Source organism: Mycteria americana, chromosome 13 (assembly GCF_035582795.1).
Source record: "Mycteria americana isolate JAX WOST 10 ecotype Jacksonville Zoo and Gardens chromosome 13, USCA_MyAme_1.0, whole genome shotgun sequence".
In the NCBI taxonomy this organism is placed as follows: domain Eukaryota; kingdom Metazoa; phylum Chordata; class Aves; order Ciconiiformes; family Ciconiidae; genus Mycteria; species Mycteria americana.
Window position 1 is genome coordinate 1,500,378 of NC_134377.1, and position 24,167 is coordinate 1,524,544.

The 24,167-nt window shown below is 65.9% G+C and overlaps 1 protein-coding gene across 2 annotated transcripts; it reads left to right on the plus strand.

Moving 5' to 3' along the window:
- The first annotated feature begins 651 nt into the window (after positions 1-651).
- SMTN (smoothelin) lies at positions 652-23,908 on the plus strand. Of its 2 annotated transcripts, XM_075516436.1 has the most exons (22): positions 652-877; positions 6,211-6,371; positions 6,618-6,714; positions 6,791-6,869; positions 6,963-7,300; positions 9,139-9,241; positions 9,446-9,696; positions 9,853-9,919; positions 11,245-11,343; positions 11,889-12,269; positions 13,425-13,516; positions 15,205-15,321; positions 16,422-16,580; positions 16,673-16,748; positions 17,027-17,191; positions 17,787-17,849; positions 18,021-18,084; positions 18,406-18,576; positions 18,652-18,775; positions 18,848-18,999; positions 20,320-20,491; positions 22,946-23,908. In XM_075516436.1, exons 1-21 carry the CDS (start codon positions 827-829, stop codon positions 20,462-20,464), a joined length of 2,955 nt encoding a protein of 984 aa, XP_075372551.1. In that variant the 5' UTR covers positions 652-826; the 3' UTR covers positions 20,465-20,491; positions 22,946-23,908. The 2 variants fall into 2 exon arrangements, with proteins under 2 accessions (XP_075372551.1, XP_075372553.1); XM_075516438.1 differs by lacking the exon at positions 15,205-15,321.
- Positions 23,909-24,167: the final 259 nt, after the last annotated feature.

The following is a 24,167-nucleotide window of genomic DNA, read 5'->3' on the forward strand; positions in this document are numbered from 1 at the left end:
CGCTGGGCTGACCGAGGCGGGGGATCGCCCTCTCGCAGCCCCACGCCTCTGCACCAGCGGGAAGGGTTGGGGGCACAGGGCCACTCTGCAGGCAGCGCTGCACCCACATTTGGGGGGTTGCTAAAAGTTGTCGCGAAAGGCTGCGCCCGGACGCCTCCACGGGGAAGCGGCCGGGTGCCCCGTGACCGCTCGGGGGCTCCGACCACCCGCCGGGCCAAGCCCGAGCTCCGCGGCACTGCGCTGGCGCTGGCGCGGGCGGGCGGGCGGATCACCCGCAGCAGCGCTCCGAGGCTCCGCGTGGGGCGGGAGGGAGCCCGGACCGCCGGGGCACGGCGCGGTGGCACAGCTCGGCTCGGCTCGGCTCGGCTCCACGGGGCAGGCACCGAGACCCGCCCGGCCTCCGGCGGCGGCGGCCACGGGGACGGTGCCACCCCCGCGCTGGTGTGGGCGGGGGCGGTCGGGGCGGAGCCAGGCGGGGTGGGGCGGGGCTGGACCGTCCCGCCCGGCGCGAAGAGCCAATGGCGGCGGCGGCCGCGTGGATGGGCGGGGCGGGGCGAGGCGGTGGGAATCGGCGGGCGGCCGCGGCGGCGCTGGGAGCGCGGGGAGGCGGGCTGGGGCCGAGCCGAGCCGAGCCGAGCCGAGCCGAGCCGAGCCGAGCCGAGCCGAGCCGAGCCGAGCCGAGCCGAGCCGAGCCGAGCCGAGCGCGGGGCCGCGCCGCCCCGCGTCGCCCCGCGCCGCCCCGCCTGCTCTTTGTTGTCTCGGCCGCCGCCGAGCCCCCGGCCGGCAGCAGCGGCGGGCCGCCCCGGCGGTGGGGCGGACGGGCAGGATGTCCCAGGAGAACCTCCTCGGCATGGACGAGGGAGCGCTGCGGAAGCTGGTGAGTGCCGCGGCGGGCAGGGCCGGGGCACGGCGCACGCTGTCCACAGCCTTTGCTCGCTTGTGTCGGCTCCGGGGGCACGGGTCGGTGTGTGCCCGGCGGTGCCCCGGCTCCCTGTGCCCCGCCAAGGGAGGGGAGGTGATGGCTCTCCGAGGCGCGGGTAGAGCGGGCGGCCGGGCTGGCTCCAGGGGCTGAGCGGTAGCGTGGGCCTGTCTGCACCTCCGCAGGTGCTGGAGCTGCCGCTGTCCCTCAGCCGGGGGGGCTAGCGGGACGGCTGGCAAGGAGCTGCTACAGTGCTTGTGGGGTCCCGGGCAGCAGCACCTTGAGGGGCCCGAGCTGGTCTGGGTCAGAGCTCTGGGCACGGGTGAGCTCTAGCACGAGCTCCTGTCCTGCCCCAGTGACTCCAGAGACTCTGGCCCTGCTGCTTTGGCCACACTTGGCCTTTTGCTCACACCCGTGCTCAGGCTGTAACGTTCGTTCGTTGGCTCCATCTCCTTGGCCAGCAGCTCCCGCCTGAGATGTTTCCCGCTGCCGGCTCAGTTACCTGCTCACTGCTTTCCTGGTGCCCGCTGCTATCTGGCCTGGGTCTCTGCTCCCATGCTAGCTGGGGCTGGCTTGGTGCTAGGGCCTGCTCCCCAGGCTCTGTGCCCACATGGCTGGGCATCCCCTCCTGCACGGCAGCTGCTGGAGCAACGTCCAAGCCACTTCTCTGCTCCATTTGTTCCCCCGGGAGAAAGAGCTGAGCAGAGTCCTGGCCTCGCGGCTGCCAGGGCCAGGTGGGCTCATGGGCGATGAGCGCCTGTGTGTCCCAAAGGTGGGACTCTGGGTGCTGGGCTCTGACCTGCTCAGCCAGGGCTGTTGTGCCAGGAAGCCCTACAAAATGCTGCCCAGCTTTGGGCAGCCCTGCCCCCTCCCCTCTAGCCCTGGGGCACCGCAGGCTCAGGGCTGGGGGTTTGCTGGGTGCCCCGGGGGCTGAGCATGGGGTGGCCTAGGCCAGTGCTGGGGAATGGTTACAGCAGGAAGCTGAGTCAGCTGGGAATGCACATCTGCGGGAACAGGAAAGGGTCGGGATGCCGCAGCACCAGCGGAAAGTGGGAGCTGCGCGGTGCCATGGGCAGGGTGTTGGCATGGGGGCTCCACCGCCCTGCCAGAGCCTCCTGATGTGCCATCCTCAGCCTGCTCTGGGTGACAACATGCAGACCTGCCCATTGTTCGTGGGCTGAGGAGCCCGCTGCTTTCTATGGGGTGACATCGGGGCCAACGCGGGGGCCCTGGAGGTGTGGGGATGGGTGGTCTGGGTTTCTCCCTGTCCTGCCAGTGGTCCGGCTCTGCTATGTCCTGGTTGAGGTCTCTGGGCTGAGACGGAGCCCCAGGAGCGGTGATGGGATGGGTGTTGGGTCTGTGGTGTGGCTGGGTCTCCAGCCAGCCTGGGGAGGTGGATCTTAACTGCACAGCAAATGCCACTTCTCCCCAGGGCTTGGTCTTTGACCTGCTGGGCCCTTGCATCCCCAGAGCACCCTGCTTGCAGCTCGTGTCTCCCTGTGTCTGTGCGGCATGGGCTGAGGAAAGCCTGCTCCGAGCTGACGTGAGGCGGGGAAGGAATTATTTTTCTTTCTGGTTAGGTTTTGGCTCTGCTTAGCTGGAAGAGGATTAGCCCATATAAGGGAAAACTGCCTCTCCCACCGCTTCCTCCCTGCTCCTCTGCTCTCCCCAGCCCTTGGCTCTGGGCTACTTCTCCTCCTTTCTCCCAGCAAGTGAGACCTCGGCAGCAGTGTGTGATGTCCCTGGGGGTCTTGGGAGGAGGCTGGGGGATGTGAGCAGGTCCTTGCAGCCCCTTCACCAGGACTGTTGCTGTGCTGGCTGGGCTGGGAGCTGCTAGGGAGCCTCTACCCCCCATCTCCCTCCCGTAGGCATCCATGCAGTTCCCACCCCAGCTGCATGCTGGTACCCCAGTCCCAGGGAGGCCAGTTGGGATGAACCTGCGGTGCAGCATGTGGTCACCAAGGGCTTGGAGGGGCCTGGGGAGGGAGCTATGGGGAACAGGGTGGGTGCTGCTGGAGGGTGGCCCTTAGCTGGGTGTCTGGAAGCAGGGGGTTATTTGAGTGCTCGGGGCTGGGGTCTGCTGGCCCTCGACTGGGGAATGCTCCCCTGTCCTGGCCCCTCCAGATCTCAGCCTGGCTAATTAGACAGGCAGGATGCAAATCCCCTTGCAGGCAGAGGCAGGGTTGGCTTGAACTAGGAAAGTCATGGCCATGAGGTCTCCTTCTTATACTCGGTGGCCTTTGGGAAAGGCTTCAATGGCCCTGAGGAGTGTTGCGTTCCTGCCATGTCCCCATCGCCCAGCTGTCCTTCCTGCTTTCCTCTGCCTGGGAGGCAGCCACGCTCTCCATGGCTCCTTCCAAAGGTGACAGCAAAGCTTGGGGCTGCAGGAGGTGCTTGATGTGCCTGGCTCCTGTCCTCGGAGCAGTTTCCCTGTGGCTGGGCTCCAGCGTCCCGAGTGCTCTGTGCTCAGCCACTCCAAGGAGCCGGATGGATGCAGGGCTAATTACAGCCCTCCTGGAGGAGCCGCCAGCCATTCTGGGGCTCTGAACACCACTGTACTTGGGCATCATCAGGAAAGCAGCCCATGGGTGCCTTGCCAGCACCCTTTTCACAAAGCCACTTTGTGTGCCTGCCGAGGTGGGCGTTTGCTTGTAACCATTAATTTGCTGCTGGCTGGGCAGGGCCGGTGGGGCCCTGGCATGTGCTGATCCCTGGGCCTGCCCGTGCAGGCAGGGTTGGGCCCCTTGGCCCCTTCCCACCCCCTGGCTCCAGCTGTGGCTTCCGGCATGCTCCCCCTCGCCGCTGGCCACAGAGCCTCCAAAGCCACTCATTTGCCTCATCCTGGCTCCCTGCTGACGTGGGCTTGGGATGAGGCTCTTTCTTCTGCCCTGCCGCTGTTTCTCCTGCGGGGAGAAGCCTTCCAGGACCCGGGTGCAGGTCAGGTCACAGCTGGAGCCTCCCGGGCAGGGCAGACCCTGGAGCTGGCAGGCGGGTGTCATGCAGCACGCAGGTGCCGGGCTGTCCCCTGCTCTGGGGTGCGTGGGGCTGGTGTCCCATCGTGTCCCCCGCCCTTCCCGGCTCTCCCAGCTCCTGCAGCTGCTGCTGCCCCCCCCCATTGTCCTGACCCAGCTGAGGGGGCCGAGCCACACACTGCCAGCAGCTTATTTAGGGAAGGGCCAGGGCCTCGGCCTCCCAGCATGCGGCAGAGGAGTGTTTTTCTGTCCTCAAGGCCTTTGCACAGCTGTGGGGAGAGCCACGCTTGCCACAGGGCCTCTGCCTCCAGCCCCTCATTTTGGGCTGGACCAGGATCCATTACTCCTCAGGCCCTTGCTGCCACCCCATGTGCAGTGGAGCTGGGCTTCCCCGCTGGCCAGGGTGGCCACCGTCTCTGCTGGAGCAGCAGAGGGAAAGACCCGTTTCAGTACCTTTGTCCTGGCAGTCAGTGTCCCTGCCTGCAGCAATGTCCCCAGGGTGCAGGCAGCTGCCTGGGGCAGGCAGGACTAGTGCAGACAGGAAATGGGAGGCCCCTGTGGATGGAGGGGCTGGTTTCCTCCCCGACATCCTCCTGCCCTGGCAGCACAGCGGCTCCTGCTCTTCCCAGCCGCTTCCCTGCCCTCATGCCAGCAGAGGTGCCAGCTCCGGATAAGAGCCCGGGGGGCTGCACGCCCCAGCACTGGCCAGGAGGCAGACGCTTGCGCTGCTGTGGGATGCAATAAGCAGCTGCAGCGTGCTGGGAGGGGTGGCATTGCCAGCTGGCGTGGTGGAGGTTGCCAGGGTGGGAGGGAGCACCCCGGCTTCAAGCAGCTGCCCCCGAGGTTGTGTGCGTTTTTCAGCACCAGGCTGGCCAGGGGGAGCTGCCCTGGGGGTTGGAAGTCCTGGCTGCCAAGCATTCTGCCGGGGTCTTCCCAGCTGGGGAAGGATGCTGCTCCTGGCTGGGTCTCAAGGCTGGCAGGGGCTGGAGGACCACAATTTTGGCTGCCACTGAGGTAGCACGTGGAGGCTCTGTGCCTGCTGGCTTCACTGGGATGGAAATATTCCCCCCCCCAGTCCCCAAACCCTGAGCAGGGAGGGCGATGGCTTTGCTGGGGTGTCTGTGCAGAGGGGTTTCTGCATGCAGGCAGAAACTTGGGGGCCCTCAGCACTGCTCAGCCTGGGTCTGACAGAGGGACCAACCCTGGATTCCTGCTGCAGCGGAACCTGAAGAGCCCAAATGGGTAGCCTGGCAGTGGCCCATGGGACTGGAAGGGAGGGGACTGATGCTCTTGTCCCGTGGCGCAGCCGCAGCTGCTCCCAGCATGCTGGGGCTTGATGCTGACAGCAGCTGCTGTGGGTCACAGGGTTTATTTTTAACGAGATCCATGGGAAATTGCCTCCTGGGTTCCCAGCAGCAGGTCAGTCCAGATGTCCCACAGCAGGACGGTGGGTGGACCGTAGGACCATGCCTGCCCTGGCTGGCCTTTCCCCATGGATCCGGCTGCTTTCTGCCCCCCTTCAGCATGGGGGGGCCTGTGCATGGCCCCCTCAAAGTACTTGGGCCAGTGGCAGGGCTGGGGCTGTGGACCTGATCTGGAAGAGGGGTGCCCATGCCAGGTCCTGGCGGGTGGCCTTGGGTGGACTGAGGAGCACCTGTGGTATGTTCAAGGGGGTTGTGGAGGGCGTCATGGCTGTGCTGCCCACATACAGAGGGTTGGACAGATCCTGCTCATGGACTTGGCTCCAAGAGCTGCCCACCATCTCCTAGTGCTGGGTGAGGGTGGGGAGGGCTGCAGGGGGGCCAGGGTGGGACCCCTTCTCAGTGGGGTGCTGGGATCCTCCCAGCCAGCACCTCCTGGGGGCCATGAGGGTTGGAGAGGAACTGGATCCTCTGCTGTCCTCCCCTGCTGCTGGAGGGGCTGGTGTGGGCAGGAGGGCTTATCCCTGTGCTGGTGGCATGGGGGGGCAGGGCTGCAGGGAGCCAACCCTTGGTGGGTGCACGGACCACCGATGGGCATTCGTGCCATGTGCCTCTGTCTCCTTGCCCCTCACATGCCTGGAGGTCTCTGTGCCACTGTGGCAGGCCCTCCTCGCCATGGCTGGTCCCAGCATCCTGCCCCTGGGGGGGCGTGCTCACTCCCCACAGGGCCAGGCAGTGCCAGGCAGCGTGTGCTGTGCGCGTGGGCCCTGCTAGACAGATGGCCCCATTGTGCAGTGTGTGGGCAGCCTGTGGCAGCCCAGCGGAGGATGGCACTGGGACCGAGCTGGGGGGCTGCAGTGGCCAGAGCTGGTGCTGAGCCCTGCCCTGTCACACCCAGCTGGAGGCAACGCTGGACCTGGCCGAGCGGCGCCGGATCCGCTCGGCCATCAGGGAGCTGCAGCGGCAGGAGCTGGAGCGGGACGAGGAGGCACTGGCATCCAAGCGCTTCCGCCCGGAGCGTGGCAGCCACCGGCAGGACGACAAGGAGAACTGGCCGCGGTGAGTCCGGCATGGGGCCGGGGTCCTGGCTCACCCCCTGCCTCAGCCCCAGGGGACAGTATCTTCGATACCTGGCCCCACTGTGGCTTGGACAGATTTGCATGGGCGCGAGGGTGGGAGCAGCCCAGCACCGAGTGGCTTGGCATTTGGGAGGGCCATTGTCTGAATTTGCCAGCTGCCCGCAAGGGGACATTGCTCCCAAGCACCCACAGTAGCTCCCGGCTGGCTGCTCTCGTCCCCATGCAGGTCCCGGTGCCTGGAGGAGGAGCAGCAGCAGACCGCCCTGGCTGCCTTGTCCCAGCAGCTCGAAGCCATCACTGACGTGGAGGAGCTGACAAAACTGGTGAGTGACCGTGTGCTGGGGCTGACCATGTGCTGGGGCTGACCCTGCCCCTCTCCTGGGTCTTTCTGTCTTGTAGCTGCGGGCGGCGGGTGAGTATGAGGAGCGCAAGCTGATCCGAGCTGCCATCCGCAAGCTGCGGGCCGAGGAGATCGAAGGTGAGGTACCGTCCCCGGGTCCCGGGGCGGCTACCCCAGAGAGCCCGGGATGTGGGCAGCTCCTTCCTAAACACCACCTTTGCTCCCATCCAGCTGCAGCCCTGGCTGGGAACGCACAGAGCAGCCAGAGGGACAGCAGCGAGACCCCCACTGTGCCTGGGGATGTGAAAAGCAGCCGGAGGGACAATGCTGAAACACCAGCCCTGGCTAGGAGTGGGAAGAGCAGCCAGAGGGGTGATACTGAGCTGCCAGCCCTGGTCAGGAGTGGAGAGAGCTGTGGCGAGGGCAGTGCCGAGCCCCTGGCCACAGCCAGGAGTGGGGAGAGCAACCAGCAGGATGATGCAGAGCAGACGGCACTGGCTGGGCCAGAGGAGAGCAGCCACAGGGGGGCTGCGGAGCGGTCCCCTGCCCAGGAGCCTGAAGGCTCAGTGGTGAGTGCGCAGGGCACTGCTGAGGGGATAGGACTACCAAAGACCTCCTCACCCTTCCCTTGGGCTCCTGTGCCAGCCTGCCTGGGGCACAAACCCCTGGGCACACCGGGCTCACCCACCCGAAGGGACTGGGGCAGGTGGAGGGTGGGGTCTCTGGAAACATGGGGGATGTGGCTGGGCTGTGCCAGCATGGCCCCAGCAGTGGTGAGCTGGGGCTGGGGGCTCAGGCCTGGGTGCCCCTGGGCTCCTCCCTGACGACGCAGCCTGGGCATGAGTGCTGCGGGCAAGGGGTCTGCAAGGCCCCTCAGTGCGCTTGGCGCACCCCTCCCTGCTGTGGCTCTGCAGGGCCGGTGCTTTTTGGAGGCGACGGCTGCTCGTCCTGCCTGTGGCAGCTGCCTGTGGCAGCTGCCTGCATCAGTCTCCTTGCACAGGCAGAAACCTTGATTCCCCAGTCCCCCTCCCCATACTGGTCATTCCTGCTGGCCCTCAAGGGGCTGGGGCTCACTCTGGAGCGAGGCTGGTGCCCACCAGCCATGTGGGGCGGGGGGGCGGGGAGGGGGGCTGTCTGGCTGGGGGAAGGATGAGCTGGTGGTCAGGGCTGGAAGGAACGGGCGCAAGCCTGGGTTTCCTGCCCAGCGGCGGTGACCCCACAGGGGACTATGGCTCTCATGGCGGTAGGAGGTCCCTGCAGAGACACCACATGGAGTTGCCCTTTTGGGGAGAGAGTGGGGAAGGGACAAGTGGTGGTTATAACCACAGCCAAGCAGGAAAGCTTGGATCCCTGCATCTGCCTCTGTTCAGCCCAGTTTCCCCCTCCGCCTGGCCCGGGGCTGTAGCAAGAGACTGTGGGGGGGATGTGGCCCTGTGCCACCTTTCAGCGCTGTCTGCCTTCCCCATCCGGATGTGCTGGCGCGCTGCCCCCGGTCCTGGCCATGCTGGGACATCTGAGCAGCTGGTGGGGCTATCCCACTCTGTCCGACTGATGGCTCCAAACCCGAGGCCATTTCACTTAAACGGCAGCTGCAGTGGCGCCTGGGTTTGGGTCCTGGTTCCCCTGTGCCCCCTCTGGGTACGGGCCCCTCTCCGCTTCCCCCTGCCCTTGAGTCACATCAGCAGCTGGAGCCTGTGGTGGTCCTAGAGGCACTGGTACAGCCAGGGCTGGCACCCTGTGCCCTGGCTGGTGACACCAGGACACCCTGGCCCTGCTCAGGCGTGTGTTAGGGACGCACCTGTCACTTGCCTGTCCTTGCCAGTCTGATGTGAGCGTTTGGTCCTGCACCCAGAGCATCCCATTGTTTGCCAAGCAGAGCTGCCAGTGCTGCAGGCAGGGACAGGGTAATGCAAAACTGGGTGCTCCCTGCCTCATGGAGCTCTGAGGTGCCTGGGCCGGGGGGCAAGAGGGGACAGGAGCACTGGGCAGGGGTTGTCCTCTCCTCCCACCTCCTGGCATCCATGCTGGACAAGGCTGGTGTGCTTGTGGCAGAGGCCACAGAGGGACCCTGCCTGTGCCCTGGTGCCTATCAGCCCCATGCACAGGAGTGCCAGGAACCCCGGGGGTATGTAGGGTTTGGGCCCCCCCTTCAGCAGACAACATCCCCCTCCCTGCCTGGTGGAGGCAGTGCGGTGTGGGGACACTTGTCCCCCTGCCAGCCTCCTGCAGTGACCCCTGTGCAGGGGGTGGCTTGTCCATTCCCGGCAGCATGCAAGCAGGGACCTGGGTGGCATGGGAAGAGGCCACAGCCTGCGGCATGTCCCTGGCCAGGTGGCAGGGATGGGACAGGGTGACCTGGTCAGGGACTGGAGTGGGTCTGGCCCTGCTCAGTCCCTGCTCTCCCCAGGCCCATGAGCAAGACGATGCAGTGCAGCAGGAGCATGTTCCAGCTGGGATGCAGGAGCTATGCAGCCGGCAGGCAGGAGACCCCCAGAAACCCAGCGCCCAGGGTGAGTCCCTGTGAATACTGGTGGCGAAGCCCTGTCCGGGTGCGTGCCCAGGGCTGGAGCAGCACCAGGGCCAGCTGTGGGCCCAGGTGGGAGGATGGAGAGGGCAGCGTGGCATCTCCCAAAGGTGCAGACAAGGGAGCTGGCCACCTGGTGGGGCCACGGGAGCAGGCTTCCCGCATGCAGAGCCTCTTCTCTCTCCTGCAGCTGTGGTCTCGGGGACCCTCGTGCTCCTGGAGCTGCAGCCGGCCCCACAGCCCAGTCCGGAGCCTGAAGATGGTGGTGAGGAGCCGGAGCAGGACCATCCGTGTTCCCTGGGCGCTGCCCAGCCCAAAGGGCAGCACCAGGCAGCCTGGAAGGAAGGGAGCCCGGGCAGCCCTGCCACCACGCAGGAGCCCCGTGGGGGGCAAATCCGCTGGGTGGAGCAGCCCGCCCTGGGCCAGCCCAGTGCTGGCAGCCAGGGCAGCCAGGTACAGAACTGGCAGCATGGGCTGGAGCTGCCACTGCTCTAAGAGGGGGCTGGTAGTCCTGTGGGTGAAGGCAGCTTGATGGGGTGGGGGTGGGGAGGTGCGTGTGGCACCCCCGGCTGACTGTTTTGCCCCTTTCCCTCCCTGCAGCTTGGTGCTGGGGTGCGTGGCCAGGTGCTGGGGCCAGCTGGGAGGTGCAGGGAGCCACCAGAGGGTAAGTGCAGCCCCATGGGGAGGGAGTGCTGGGAACATGCCCCCCCTCCCCCGAGCTGGGCAGTGCTGCCCTACGGGGCCCCCACTGCTCCGCTGCCCTGCAGCACGCACATCCCAGTGGCGCGGGGAAGAGCGTGAGCCCCTGGGGATGTGACTTAAGCCCACCCACGGAGGCTGGGGCAGGAATGTGAGGGCAGGATGTGGCCAGGCCAAGGGCCATCCCCAGCCGGTGGCCATTTGCCACCCAGCTGTGTGGTGGCGGTGCATGTCCCAGCTGGGTGCTGGGGGAGCGGGGTGCCAGGCGAGCTGTTTACCAGTCCTCCAGCTCCAGGCCAGGCAGCAGCAGGGCCATGAAAGGGAATCGGTGCCGGCAGCAAACCCCGGCCTTTTGCATTCTTTGTCCCAATAAGGCCAGGAGCCGTGTGCCGGCTGGCCCTGACCCCCCTGGGGCTGCGCTCACTGGCCCGGCCAGGGCCCAGCACCCTCCGGGTCATCCCCGCAGCCTTGAAGGATGGCGGTGGCAGCAGCTGCCCTCTTCCTGCTGCTGGGAAAACCATCCCCGTGGCTATGCCAGGAGGAAACAGGCAGGGGAAAATCCAGAAAGCAGCTCTCTGGCCCCAGGGTCAGGGTTCCCACTCGGAGCCACCCTTGCAGGTGGAGTTCCCCTCCCTCCGAGAATCCCTAAGGGTCTGCTGGTTCCTGGGAAGGCAGAAACCCTGGGGAGATGCTGGGGGGGGGGGGGGGGGGCAGGGGGCTGCAGTGTGGCACAGCCCTGGGACAGAGGGAAGCGTGCAGGACGTGGCTCCCCTTGCCTCACCTGGGGGCTCAAACCTGGGTGCTGGGGAAAAGCTGAGCCCCCTCACTTGGGCATCAGCGGCTCTGGCCCCAGGCCAGAATGCTGCCTGTTCAGTGCCTGCCTGCACCCTGGGTAGGGGCTGAGACACTGGGCTCCCTCGCCGTCCTCTCCAGAGGTGATGCTGGGCTATGCCAGGGTCTGGGGGGTGCAGGGGTGATCCCGATCTCTTGACACAGACCCCAGGTACCACTCATTGCCCCGCTGGGGCACGGGTACCCCAATCTCTGCTTTGCCCTCCTCTGCGGTGTGGTTTGGCACTGCAGGGCAGAGCCAGCTGTCTGGGGTGCAGGGCAGCCTGCAAGTGCTGGCAGATTTTGGCACTACGCTCCAGGGAGTGTGGGGTGACAGGGAGGGGGGCCTCAGGGTGCTGTGCCTGGGGGGGGGCAGGGATGGCAACAGCACCCTGTGCCACACTCACCCTCTGCTCCCCTTGTCCTGTTCCTTGCGTATCTGGCCTGACCTTTCCCAAGTGGCAGTACCCACCCCGGACGTAGCACGGACCCCGGCTCACCTGAACACTCACCGGTGGGAGCAAGCGCCCTCCTCCATGCGCCCAGCTGGCCGCACGGGTAAGGTCCCAGCAGTGGCTGCCTCCACTCTCTCTGTTTCCCAGTGGCAGGAGGTCCCTGGCGGAGCCTGGGCTGGTGTGGAGCTCTGCGGTGGCAGGGTGCTGCAGGATGCTGCCAGCTGCCCACCTGCTTTCTTGCCCCCCACCCGGCATCCATCCTTCCCCGCCCATGCGCACGACCAGCCAGGCCCCAGGAGAAGCAGGGCGACAGAAGCTTTGAAGGGCTGCAGGCACCCTGGGGGGGGGGGGGGGGGGCAGCATGTGTGGCAGGGCACCTGGAGGGGTTGCATGTGCGGTGGAGTCTCTGGAGTGCAGCCATGCATCGTGTGGGCACCGTGGGGTGCTGCATGCGTGGCTGGGCACTGGGGGTGGGGGGTGGCATCATGCATCCCGTGGGCACCCCGGGGGGCTGCATGCATGCGTGGTGGGGCACCCCAGGGGGCTGCATGCATTGTGTGGGGCCGGGGAGGAGTGTGCAGCATGCGTGGTGGGGACACCCGTGGGTCGCTGCAGCCCCGGTGACCCCACCGCACCTGTCCCTTGCAGAGCCGAGCCCCGCTGGGCCACCACCGAGGGCCGTCTCGGTGCGGGAGCGCGCCCAGCGCTTCAGCCCGGCGGGCCCGGGCCCGGGGCCGGCCCCCAGCGCGGCGGCGGCGGGCGGCCCGGCGGGGGCGGGCGGCCCGGGGGGGCGGGCCGGGCCCGGCCAATGGCAGCGGGGGCCCCGCACGGCCCCGCCGGGGCCCGCTCAAAACGCGCGGGGCGGCGGCGGCAGAGGCGCAGAGCAGCGCCCGGCCCTGGTCCCTGCCGGCCTCCGCCCCGGCCCCGGCCTCGACGGCATGAAGACCTACTTCACCATCGAGATCAAGGATGGGCGCGTGCAGCCCCTTGCGCCTCGTGTCGTGGCCACCCCTGGCAGCCAGCGGGCAGGTGGGCACCGGGCAGGGAAGATGGGCAGCAGCATGGGCAGGGGCACCCATAAAGGGGGAGGGGATGAGGAAGATGGGTAGCGCAGGTAGGTGACATCTGGCAGGAGACTGGGTGGGGAAGATGGGCAGCATGGGCAGAGGGCACCCATTGTCAAGGGAAGATGGGCAGTGCGGCAGCTGGGCACCATAGGGCTGATGGGCAGGAGTGGGCATTGCTCAGGGAGGTGGGACTGGGAAAGGTGGGCAGGTGGGCACTTGTTGGGGGGGTGGGCACCGTGGGGGCAATGGGTGCCAGTGGGCAGGTAGGTTCTGGCAGGTCTGTAAGCACCGTGGGACAGTGCTCCCAACAGGATGATGTGCGCAGTCAGGCAGTGGAGCAAATGTGGTGGGCACCAGTGAGCAGGTGGAAACCAGCAGGCAGGTGGGCAGCACTGGGCAGGTGGGTAGTGATAGGCCAGGCAGGTACTGATGGGACACGTCAGCAGCAGCAGTGGCATTTGGGTGCTGGTGGCCCGGAGGCTGAGCGTGGGCTTTGCCAGAAGAGCAAAGGCCGTGGGTAGGAGCGTGCCTGGCAGCCCTCACCCTTTGGCAGAGACACTCAGCCTGCTCGGGGTATCTCAGTACTGGGAGATGCAGCCTGCAGCCTGTCCGCATCCCCACTGTCCTGCCATGTTCCTGCCTGGGGTCCTTCCCTGTCCCCACAGCCCTGCCTCATCCTTTGCCCCATGTTCATGCTCTGACCCCACTGACCTGCTGGTCTAGGGGAGTCCACGCTGTCCTGCTCCGTCCCATCCCTGCTGCTGTGCAGTGTCTGATCCAGCCCTTCCCCTGATCCAGTCCTGCCTGCCCACAGATGTGGCTGGCTTGGGATGCTCCTGGGGCCATCCCTTGTGCCAGGGGGTCTTGGCTCCAGCTGGAGCGCTGGGCAAAGTGCCCTTCCTTGGGGAGGAGGATGAGCTGGGGTGGTATGGGGGGCCTGGCTTCCCCATATCCTTTAACTGTCCCCAGAGCCTTTCCCCTGTGCCAGAGTTCAGTGCCCACCGCTGAGGCAGGATGCGTGCGGCAGCTAGACAGCCTAGCTGGAGCCGCTCCCCGGGCACAGGGCTGAGCCTGCCGAGCTGGGGTAAACCCCACATGCCTCTTGCTCCCCTTGCAGAGGTGACCCTGGGGCTGCGGAGCACCCCCATCCGCATCACCACCGTCCCCAGCAGCGGCAGCAGTGTCTGCAGCAGCAGCAATGTCACCAAGGTGAGTGCCCCATGAGGTGGTGCCCCACTTGGGCATGGCCTGGGGGGGTCCTAGGCTTGGGGTGGGGAGCAGTGACCAGGGTGAGTGGGTTGGTGCTGGCAGCATGGTCCAGAAGCTCTGGCTGTTTTGTTGGGTTTTTTTTTAGTTTTTGGGGTTTTTTTTTCCACAAAGAGACCCCAGGTACTGGGGGCAGCGGGGCTGGGTGCACACAGGAGGCAGCGCCGCGCGTGCAGCCCTTCGAGTGCTTTTATCTGCTCCTGGCCATCTAGGGTAATGCAAGGCGCTCACACACACAGCCTTGGCAGAAGCCAGGATGTCAAGTGCAGCACTGCCTCACTCGTGGCTGTGCGCGTGCCCGGCTCACCCAGCTGCCTCTGTGGGCATGGCAGCGCCAGTGGCTGTGGCACCACTGGTGACTATGGCACTGCTGGCTTACTCCAGCCTCGACTCAGCCCTCACCAGCATGAAGCAGGCAGCGCCCACAGCCTGGCAGGGCTGCCTTCAAGTGCTGCCTGCACTAGCCAGCAGGTCCTACTGCCCACAGGCAGCTCGCTGCCTGCAGGGGGGTGCCTTCCCTGTGTTAATGCGCTTGGGCAGGCTTGGCCCAAGCAGCCGGTCAGCTCTCATTAAGGTATTAGCAGTGCTGCCCGGCGGGGTGCGGGGCTTGGCACCCATCGGCTGCCTGGCAGGAGACACGGCCTCCAGGTGTGCTCCCAGCCAGCAGGGAGGAGGAGGAGGCAGCAGTGCTGGCAGCCCCGCCAGGTAGGGTTCAGTCGGAGGGACCGGTGGGGTGCGGGGATCTGGGGACAGTGGCCGCTGCAGCATGTCCTCTAGCTGGTGGGGTGCCACCTGTGCCCATTATGCAGGGACCTGTTCCCCCTGAGGCATTTGTCAGGCAGGGGCCCCCAGAAATCACAGCTGGTGGCTGAGGCCCTCATGCTGGCGCCAGCCTGGGGCTTGATATGTCAGTGTGTTGTGGGTGACGCCAGCCAGGAGCACCCATGAAAGGGCACGTGGGTGGTCCCCAGCCCTGGAGCGCACCCAGCATGGTGATGGTCTGGGGCTGAACCCGCATGGGGGCTCTACCCCACCCGCTGTGCCCCACAGCCCCCCCAGGCTGGTGTCAAGGGCACTGGCAGCCGCCTGGGGCGGGGGGGCCGCTCAGCAGGGCTCCCCCTTACCAAGCCACCTGGTCCTGTGGCTGGAAATGCTGCCAAGTGTCAGCGCCTGCCTCGGCACCCCTGTGCGGGACCCCCGGCCGCTGCGACAAGAATAGCTCAGCGGGCGCGGAGCCGTGCCGGGCCAGCCTCCAACTGGGGGTGGTGCCCCCGGCGCCCCTATAAAGGGCAGAGGACGGTTGAGTGGTGTTCGCCGCAGTGCCTGCCGGCACCAGCACTGCCACTATGCCGGGGGTCAGCCTGGAGGGGCTGGTGCAGGCCGGAGCAGCCGAGCTCGCGGAGCTGCGGCGGGAGCTGGGGGCTTTCCGGGAGGCAGTGGAGGGGCGGCTGGAGCAGGCGCTGCAGCGGGTGCAGCCCCTGGCACAGGCACTGCGAGTGCTGGAGGAGGAGCACCTGGAGCTGCGGGCAGAGCTGGCATGCCTGGGCCGTCGCCTTGACCTGCTGGTGCTGCGGCTGGGGCCACAGGACCCCCCCGAGGAGGACCTCAGCACCCTCTTTCTGGAAGCACAGGACCCTTGTGCCCACTTTGAGGGCACTGAGGAGCCCAGCAGCCCTGTGGCCCATCCGCCCGCTTTCTCCAGCACCCGCCAGCAATCAGCCCTGCACCTCTCCCGGAGCAACAGTGGCGTGAGTGCGGGCAGCTCTGCCCCACGGCAGCACCCGATGGGGGGGGGGGGGGGGGGCAGGAGGGTGGCACTGGCCTGTGGGCCTTCTGGTGGCTCTGGGGGTGTCTGGAGCCAAGGTGAAGCCCCTGGCACAAGGTGGGACTGTGGCTGCGGTGCAGAGGCGATGCAGTGTCACTGGGATCTGCCACCATTTGGGCTCGCTGCTGCTGGGGGCAAACAGCGCCTGCCTGCTCTGCATTGCCGGCATGCCGGCTGGGCAGGCAGGCTGCAGGCAGCTGTCCTTCCCACACCCGCACACAGCGGGGGCGAGGTGCAGGTGGTGGCAGGGGCGCACGTGGCTGGCATCACCTGCTGTTGGCTTTGCCATGGGCCGGGTGCCGGGCCAAAGCAGTGGGACACAGGATGGAGCCAGGTGTGCGGTGGGGCTGCTGCAGCCCCACGCCGGCACCTCCTCTCTGCTGCCTCCCTGCCCTATTCCAGGCCTGGCCTGCTGCCTGCTGCACATTGCTGGGGGGTCGTGCTGAAAGGGACTTGGTGTCCTGGCTTTGCTCCGGCGGGGGCCGAGCTGGCCTAGATCCTGAGCAGGGATGTGGGGGAGGCTCTTGATCTCCTGCACAAGCTCTTCTCTCCGCTAAGTCTTTTAATTCCCTGGAAATCCCTTGTGCTGCTAATGGCGTGCACTGGCCTTGCCAGCACCTTGACCGCTGCTGGGCACCAGGCACTGCCCAGCCTGGAGCACATGGGCAGCCCCTGCCTGCTGGAGGACCCTGGCAGCCTGCAGTGATGGGGGGTGAGGAATATTTGGGGACATTTTGGCAGCTAGACTGGGGGCAGGTCAGAGACTGCTGGGCCCTCCCAGGTCAGGAGGTGCCATAGCGGGGACGTCCGCAGTCCCCTGCCTGCCTTGGTTGCTGTGGATGCCCGCAGCATCCCACCAGCTGTGAGCTCTTACACCACACGTGGCACGTCTTCTCCAGGGTCCCTGCTACCCCTGGCACTGGGCAAGTGTCAGGGTAATGGGGCACGTGGACCCTGAGCAGCATGGCAGGAGGGGGGTGGCTAAGCTGGCAGGGGCTCAGTTGCACAGTGCTGTCCTTGTAGATGGAGCCGGAGGTGGTAGAGCAGCCCCGGACGCCGAGGCTGGAGCCGGAGCTGCCCAACGGCATGGAGAAGGTCCAAGTGAGGGAGCTGGAGAGAAGGAGCAAGCTGAACGTCGAGGAGCTGAACAGGATTGAGGATGAGGATGTTCTGGATAAGATGGTACCTCCTCTGCCACTGGGCTCCTGGGAGAAGGTGAGGGGAGGCTGAGCTGGTGGCAGAGGGGTGATGCTGACCTCCACTTCCTCCTGCAGCTGGATCGGACAACGGACTTTGAGGAGCGGCGACTGATCCGAAACGCTATGCGGGAGCTGCGCCAGCGCAAGCGAGGTACTTGCGGACAGTGACCCCCACAGGGGTCAGGGCTCTGGCAGTGGTGTTGCAGGTGGAGCCAGCAGGGTGCTGAAGTGGGGCCGTCCGGCTATGGTGAAGCAGGAGGGCATGTTGGGTCTTCTGCTGCACCCCTGGCTGTGCCAGGCTGAGGACATCGTGCTTCCCACAAGCTAGTTCTGGACCGGCAGCAGCCAACAGGACCCCCAGTGTGGCAGGGACCATGCCTGCCACCCCTGCCTCTCGCTGCTGATGCTGTCTCCCACCTGCATTTGCAGACCAGCGGGAGAAGGAGCGGGACCAGCGGCTGCAGGAGACGAGGAGCCAGGCTACGGCAGGGAGGGCCAGCCATGCCACGGAGACCACCACCACACAGAGCACCCAGTCGGCCGACGGCTCGGCACGCAGCACTGTCACCAAGACTGAGCGTCTCATCCAGTCTAGTACGGGCTAGGCTGGGGGGGCGCGGGGCTTGCTTGCCCAGCACAGCCAGTGTGCTGGCCCTTAGGGAGGCTGTGCAGTCTTTCCCAGTGCTCTGCCACTGCAGCTCCTCTCTGCCGCTCTCACCACTTGTCCTGGGCCTGGTTTGACCGTGCTGGGAGCAGGACCATGGGCTGAGTTTTGCTGCACCTCCTCTGGCTCGCCCCGAGCCTCCCTGGGGATCTTTAAGGGATCTGCTCTGGTGACTTCCCACCTGATCCTCTGCCCTGTCGGTGGCAGGGGCTTTGTCTGCACGTTGGGCCTGTCTCTTGTCCCCTACACCTCTGCTGTCCCAGTCCCTAGGTGGCTCAATCCCAGAGTTGCTGCAGGGGGCTGAGGGATGCTCCAGCTCCCTGCTCCTTCACGCTGGCCTCTTTGCTCTGCCTGGGGGATATGTGCTGTCTGTCCCCTCTCTGCCTGCCCTGGCCATGGCTCTGCCACCTGGGACTTCTCCCTGTTGTGCTATGTGTGGATGTGAGGTTGCTTGGCAGCAGTGAGTGTCTGTGGGTGCCACTGCCCCTGGCCTTAGGTGATCCTCTGTTGCCTTGCCCCTTGCAGATGATGGCACCAAGACCTCCCGTACCACAACCATGGAGTCGAGTTACGTAAAGAGATCGGACAGTAAGAGCTTTTGCTGCCATTTCCCCGTGGCATCCTCTGGGCGTAACCCCAGGGGCGTTGCTGCTGCCGAGCCATCCCTGCCTGTGGTGTGGGCAGAGCCCCACACCTTCCTGGCACTGCTTGCCTTGGCTCCTGCCCAAGGCCTCTCTCTTTCTCTCTCTCTCTCTGCAGATGGCAACAGCACATTCGTTCAAACCAAATCATCCTACAGCTCCTCTTCCAAGAAGATGGGGAGGTGAGCGGCAGTGCCTCCCCAGGGCCTGCCCCAAGCCGTCCCTGTCAGCCATCTGCTTGCACAAACCCTCTCTGCCTAGCTTGTGGTGTCCCCATGCAGGGATGTCCCCAAAGTCTCCTGATCCTTGGGGCATGCTTGCTGTCTCCAGCAGTCCCCATGGGTCCCCCACATGTCTGCCAGCCAGGGACCTTAAGCCACCCCTCTTCTGTCCCCGGGACATGGAGGTCTCCAAAGCTCCAGGGCTGGAAATGGGCTGAGGCCACCACATCCCCTTTCCTGGGCTGCCCACAGCCCCCTTAACTTTGTCTGTGTCTCTCCCAGCATCTTCGACCGTGAAGACGAGAGTGCCTCGAGGCAGAGCAGCCTGGCCGCGCTGGAGCGGCGCCAGGCTGAGAAGAAGAAGGAGTTGATGAAAGCTCAGAGCCTGCCCAAGACATCAGCCTCGCAGGCTCGCAAGGCCATGATGGAGAAGCTGCAGAAGGAGGGCGGGAGGTGAGGCTGGGCTGGGGGCAGGCTGGCTGGAGTGGCGAGCGCCACGTGGATAACACCCTGCATCTTCTGCCACAGCTCGCCAAACCCCACGGCGGCACGCACTGCTGTGCAGCGCTCTTCCAGCTTTGGCGTGCCCAATGCCAATAGTATCAAGCAGATGTTGCTGGACTGGTGCAGAGCCAAGACCCGGGGCTACGAGGTGAGTGCCACCTCCTCTCCCTGCCCCCAGGGCTGGTCGCTCTGCCCCTCGGTAACTCTCCTGCCCTTGCAGCACGTGGACATCCAGAACTTCTCATCTAGCTGGAGTGACGGCATGGCCTTCTGCGCCTTGGTCCACAACTTCTTCCCTGAGGCGTTTGACTACAGCCAGCTGACACCCCAGAACCGCCGCCATAACTTTGAAGTGGCCTTCTCCTCTGCAGAGTACGTAGCTCTAATGCCATCACATGGGCTTGGGGTGGCTTGGGGCGGCTCTCCCGCTCACTGCCTGAGGCGAGGGGGTACATGGGCAGGGGCGATGGTGCTGGAGGTGGGCACCCGTCAGCATTGCTCCCCCCATGTTGTTCAACAAGGTTTGGACACTGACTGGGGGGGGAAAGCAGTGGCTGTGTGGACAGAGCCACAAGAGGCTGGTGCAGCCCAGTCTGGTGGGCGTGGGGGTTTGGGCTTCCTGGGTGTGGGGCAGAGCACCCAAACACAGGGCAGCAGCCCCCCAGGCCCGCCCAGCTGCAGGCAGTACATCCCATCCCAGGGTGCCAGGTGCGGGACTGCAGCCCCTGGGGAGCGGCGTTTGTCCATGCCACGTGCCTCCTTTCACGGTCATAGGGGCTCAAACACCGTCGCAGCTTCTCCAGTCTCTTCCCTTCCCCTTTTGCTTCTGGTTTTCCTGGGTGCTGAGAGCTGGGAGCGTGTCCAGCTGGAGGGCTGGCAGCCAGCCCCTCTCTCCTTCCTTCTGTCTCTCTCCCACCCACTCCTCCTCCTCTCCAGCACCCTGCCCAGGGGCAGGGGTGGGTGGGGGTCCCATCCCGGCCGGTGCCCGAGGCAGTGGTGTGAGCTGGGAGCTCCCGCGAGCTCCCTGGGTGCCGTGGTGCTGTTCAGTGGAGCGAGAAGGGGGCCATGTGCCTGGCTCTTGGCGCTCCTAGTAATGGACTTTTTGCCTTAATTGGAGAACCAGTGTGTGGACTTGAGAGAGCCATCGATCTCTCCAGCCTGGAAGCCAGGTGGCCTCTCGTCCTTCCTCCTCCTCCTCCTCCTCCAGCTCTTGTGAGCGTCTTCTCCTGAGCTTCCTGCACCAGGGCTGTGCCGCGTGGTTCCAAGTGGAGCTGGGCAGGAGGGCTGGGCTCACCCCCCCCCATCCTCCCGGCGGGTCTATATAAGGGCTATATAGAGCGCCGCTCCACTCTGGAACCTGCTCCCTGAGCACCCGGCGCGCCAGAACACCTCACTCCTCCTCCGCCTCCATCTGTCCTTCCCTCTGGACCTCACGCCTCTCCACGCCACTCACCCACCCTCCCCCTCCCTTGCTTGTGCCCCCCCAAATCTCACTGAATGGCCTTGGTGCGCCAGTGCCCGGAGCCCTCCTGCCTTTGCATCGTGCACCCCCAGAGCATGCGAGAGCAGAGCAGCATCTGCCCGGGGGGGGAGACGGGAACTGCATTGATCCGTGTCTCTTGTTTTCTCTCTTCCTCCCCTCCCCGACTGGGCTGCGGTCACTGGCTTGCCCCTCTCTCTCCCTGCCCCCAGGAAGCACGCAGACTGTCCGCAGTTGCTGGACGTGGAGGACATGGTCCGGATGCGCGAGCCAGATTGGAAGTGTGTGTACACATACATTCAGGAATTCTATCGCTGCCTGGTCCAGAAGGGGCTGGTAAAAACCAAAAAGTCGTAGCCCAATTTCACCCCCCCGGGAGCGATGGTGAGAACCTTCCCCTCCAAATACCTGCCCGTGCCCCACCCCCACCGCTTGGCTGAGGGGCCGGGCAGTGGCCGCTGTGGCTGGGGAAGAGGCTGGGGGATGCTGGTGGGTGAGGGGTGAGTCCTGGTGGTGTCAGCTGGTGGGGCCAAGCTGTGGCCAGGAGAGGGGTGGAGGTGGCCGGCTGGACTCCGGCCTTCCAGAATAGCACGCACGGGGATTTGGGGCAGCAGGGGGGGTGGAACAAGCTGTGTCACCTTGGGGGGCTGTTGGCTTTCCACCCACGAGGATGGTGCTAGTGGGAACGGAGCTGATGCAGCTCTTCCCTCCCTGCTGGCTGAGCCCGACCCAGGGGATTAGCTGCTGGGGATGCTGCTCTGGGTGCTCTGCAGCAGCACGAGCCCAAGTGGCGCTGCCTCGGTGTGGGTGAGCTCCCCCTGAGATGCCCCAGCATCACTGCTTGTACTTGCTGCCTCCTTGCCCCCGCCCTGGGGTGCGTGGGAGCTGCTGCGGGGCCAGGCCTGGGTGATGGTGCCCTGCCTGCGAGTTGCTGCCTGCTCATATATGGGCAAGAGTGGGGAGCCTGGAAAGTGTGAGTCAAGGCCTGGGGCCTGCCTCATCTTGCAGTGTTTGTGCCTGTCTTCAGGGGCATCCCAGCTGGCGCTGGAGCTGCTGCTCCCTCAGGTTCCACACAGCACCAGCACACAAGGGCCCAAACAATGGCTTTATAAGGGCAGAGCGGCCCTCCTTGTGCTGCCATGCTTTGCCATCACCCCCTGAGCCAAGGCTGGCGGTAGTGGGGGGCCTCTGGAGCTCAGGCAGGGTCTTTTCCAAGGCCCTGAACACAGCCCCTCCCCCCCCCCCCCCAGGGCGGCCAAATCACAAGGTGGGGCAGGTGCTGGCCAGGCCAGGGGCTTGGAGCCCATCGTATCCACAGCTGCGTCAACTCCAGTGCAGTAGAGGCCCCGTGGGAGAGCTGAGGCGGCAGGGCACAGGAGCAGGGTCCTGGCAGAGCCCTGGGCCATGTGGCTCTCCTAGGCCCTGCTGCTCCCCAGGGGGCTGGCACCAGCTGGGGGTCCCTCCTCCACTGTGCCAGTGCCAGCCCAGGGGGCTAGGGTGGGCTGCGCTGGGGGCTGAGGCGTGCAGGGGGGTTACTGCAGCCTGGCCAGGCGAGATGGGGAGAGGGCTTGGGGGGATGTTGTGGTGGTGGGTAGCAGCTTGGGGTTTGGACCTTCCTTGTGCTTAGAGCTGCCCCGTGTACCCTGTCATTAGGGCCAGAGCAGCCAGGCCGGCCATGGCATCAGTGGGGTTCATGCCAAGCAGCCCCCAGGTGCTGGCGCAGCCCCTGCCCTGGGCGCTCATGGCTACATTGGCCATTAGCAGCAGCAGCCTGGGGTGCGGTGCTCTGGCCCTGTCTGTCCCCTGGTGGGCACTGGCACCTGCTGCGCTGCCTGACGGGTGTAGGGGCCTGGGCAGCAGTGGCAGGGTTGCTTCTGCACTACTCCCAGCAGAAAGGCAAGAGGACAGAGGTGGCCAGTTCCCCTGTGCCCTGCCTGGCTGTCGCAGTGACTACCCCAACTGTGCTGGCAGCTGCCTCAAGCTGGACCTTCCCCCCCCCCCCCGGCTGCCCAGGGAGCCCCAGCCCAGGGAGAGAGATGGCACCTGCAGCCCAGGGAGCTGGGGGGGTGCTGAGGGCAGGGCTGCCACACAACTGAAGGGGCAGTGGCAGAGCCCCAGAGGCTGTGGGGATGGGGGGACAGCCATGGCTGCTCTGCCAGGGCCCCCCAAGGTTGTCAGCTGCTGGAGCAGGGCTCTGCACAGCCCCCAGCACGGCACTGGAGCCTGGGCTAGGTGGTAGTAGGCACAGGCCAGCGCTGAGCTGGTTGAAGCTGAGCAGTGCCCACCCCATGCCATGGTCCTGTGCTATGCCTGGGATGGGCAGCCCCCTGGGCTCCAGTCCAGGATGAGGGTGGGAGCTGGGCTGGCAGAGCTGATGGGAGGCAGGAGAGCAGGGCCAGGGCTTGCAGCAGGAGCGATGGGCAGCATGTGACCAAGACCCACCTGCCCTTCCCTGGACCAGCTGGTGGCGTTTGGGGTGGGGGCACAGCACAGACACGTGTGGGCAGTCAGGCAGGTCTCTCTCTACAATGCACCAGCATCAGCTGGAGGAGGAAGAGGGTGGGCACAGCCTGAGCCAGGGGTCACTGCCAGCACCAAGAGCTGGGGTAGAGAGCACCAGGGTGGCAAGGGGTGCAGGCCCCCGTTGCAGGCAGCACACACTCTGCTCAGTGCCAAGGAGCGGCAGGACTGTGGGCACCAAGGGGCAGGCAGGAGCTGAGTGAGGCTGAGGGGAGTGGTGCCCAGTGCCAGCAGGCCCTGGGAGGCAGAGGTCCCCCATCCCAGCCCCTGCAGTGGGGCAGCCTGCCTGGGGCTGTGCTGAGGGCTGCATCTCCGCAGGACGCTGGTGGACTGCGTGCCCCTGGTGGAGGTGGAAGACATGATGATCATGGGGAAGAAGCCGGACTCCAAGTGCGTCTTCACCTACGTGCAGTCCCTCTACAACCACCTGCGTCGCCACGAGTTGCGCATGCGGCAGAAAGAGTGCTAGAGCCTGCCCTGCCTCCCCCCCCGCTGCCCCCTGCCCTCAGGGCTGCCAGCGGGCAGGGGAGCTGCCTGCCCCAGGAGGGTCCGGGGGGGCCATGGGACGGGTGCTGGGGATGGGGGGGCTCTGTTGCTGGGGCAACCCCACACCTCTGCCTCGCTGGAGCTCCCTCTGCCCTGGCCAGCTGCGGGCTGACCCCATGGGCACGGCAAGGCAGGGCCAGGCAGGCGCTGCCGGGGATACTTCCCAGCTTGGCTCGCCTCCCGCACTCCAACGTGTTAAGTTATTTGTTCTCCAGGAGTTGTTTGTCCTGTGGGCAGCACCCCTGTGTCCCAGGGGGGGCCCGGGCATGGCTGCGCCCTCGGGCCCGGGGCTGGCATGGGTCGGCAGCTAAGCAGGGTTGTGCAGCCCAGCCTGGGTCGCAGTGCGTTCCACAGGCACTGCACCCGCGAGCAGTTCTCCTTGGCCCCCTGTGAGGAAGCTCCTCTGCCCATCGCAGGCCCTGCTTGGTGCCACCTCCCTGGGGACGGCTCCACAGCCCATGCTGATACCCTGCTTCCCACCATGCACATGCATCCTGGGGCGCTGCCACACTGGGGGACTGCAGCACCCATGTGCTTGGGAGTGGGTGGGAAGGTGTGGGGTCCCAGGGGAGCAAGGGGCCCAAGGAGTGAGCCAGGACAGAAGCCCCCACTCTCCTCCCCAGCCCAGCTCAGGGCACCACATGCTCGCCGCCGCTCACCCCTCCATCACTGTCTCTACACTCGTGTTGACACGTGTACCAACACCAGCCAGACAATAAAGATTTATTCTATAGGGTGATGCCTCTGCCTTGGGTCCTTCTCCCTGGCCGCATCACTGCTTCATGCCACCAGTACAGTGCACACCACAGCTCCTGGGGGGAGTGCAGGCAGCCCTACCCGCTCCAGGACCCCTCTGCCTGCAGGCCCACTGCTCGCCTACCCCGGCAGGAGATGCGGAACACATGCTGCTCCTCCTGCTCAGGGATGATGCCGGGAGCCCAGGGGCACCATCAGTGTCCCACCCTGACCAAGGGCTGTTGGTTCACTGCCTGCT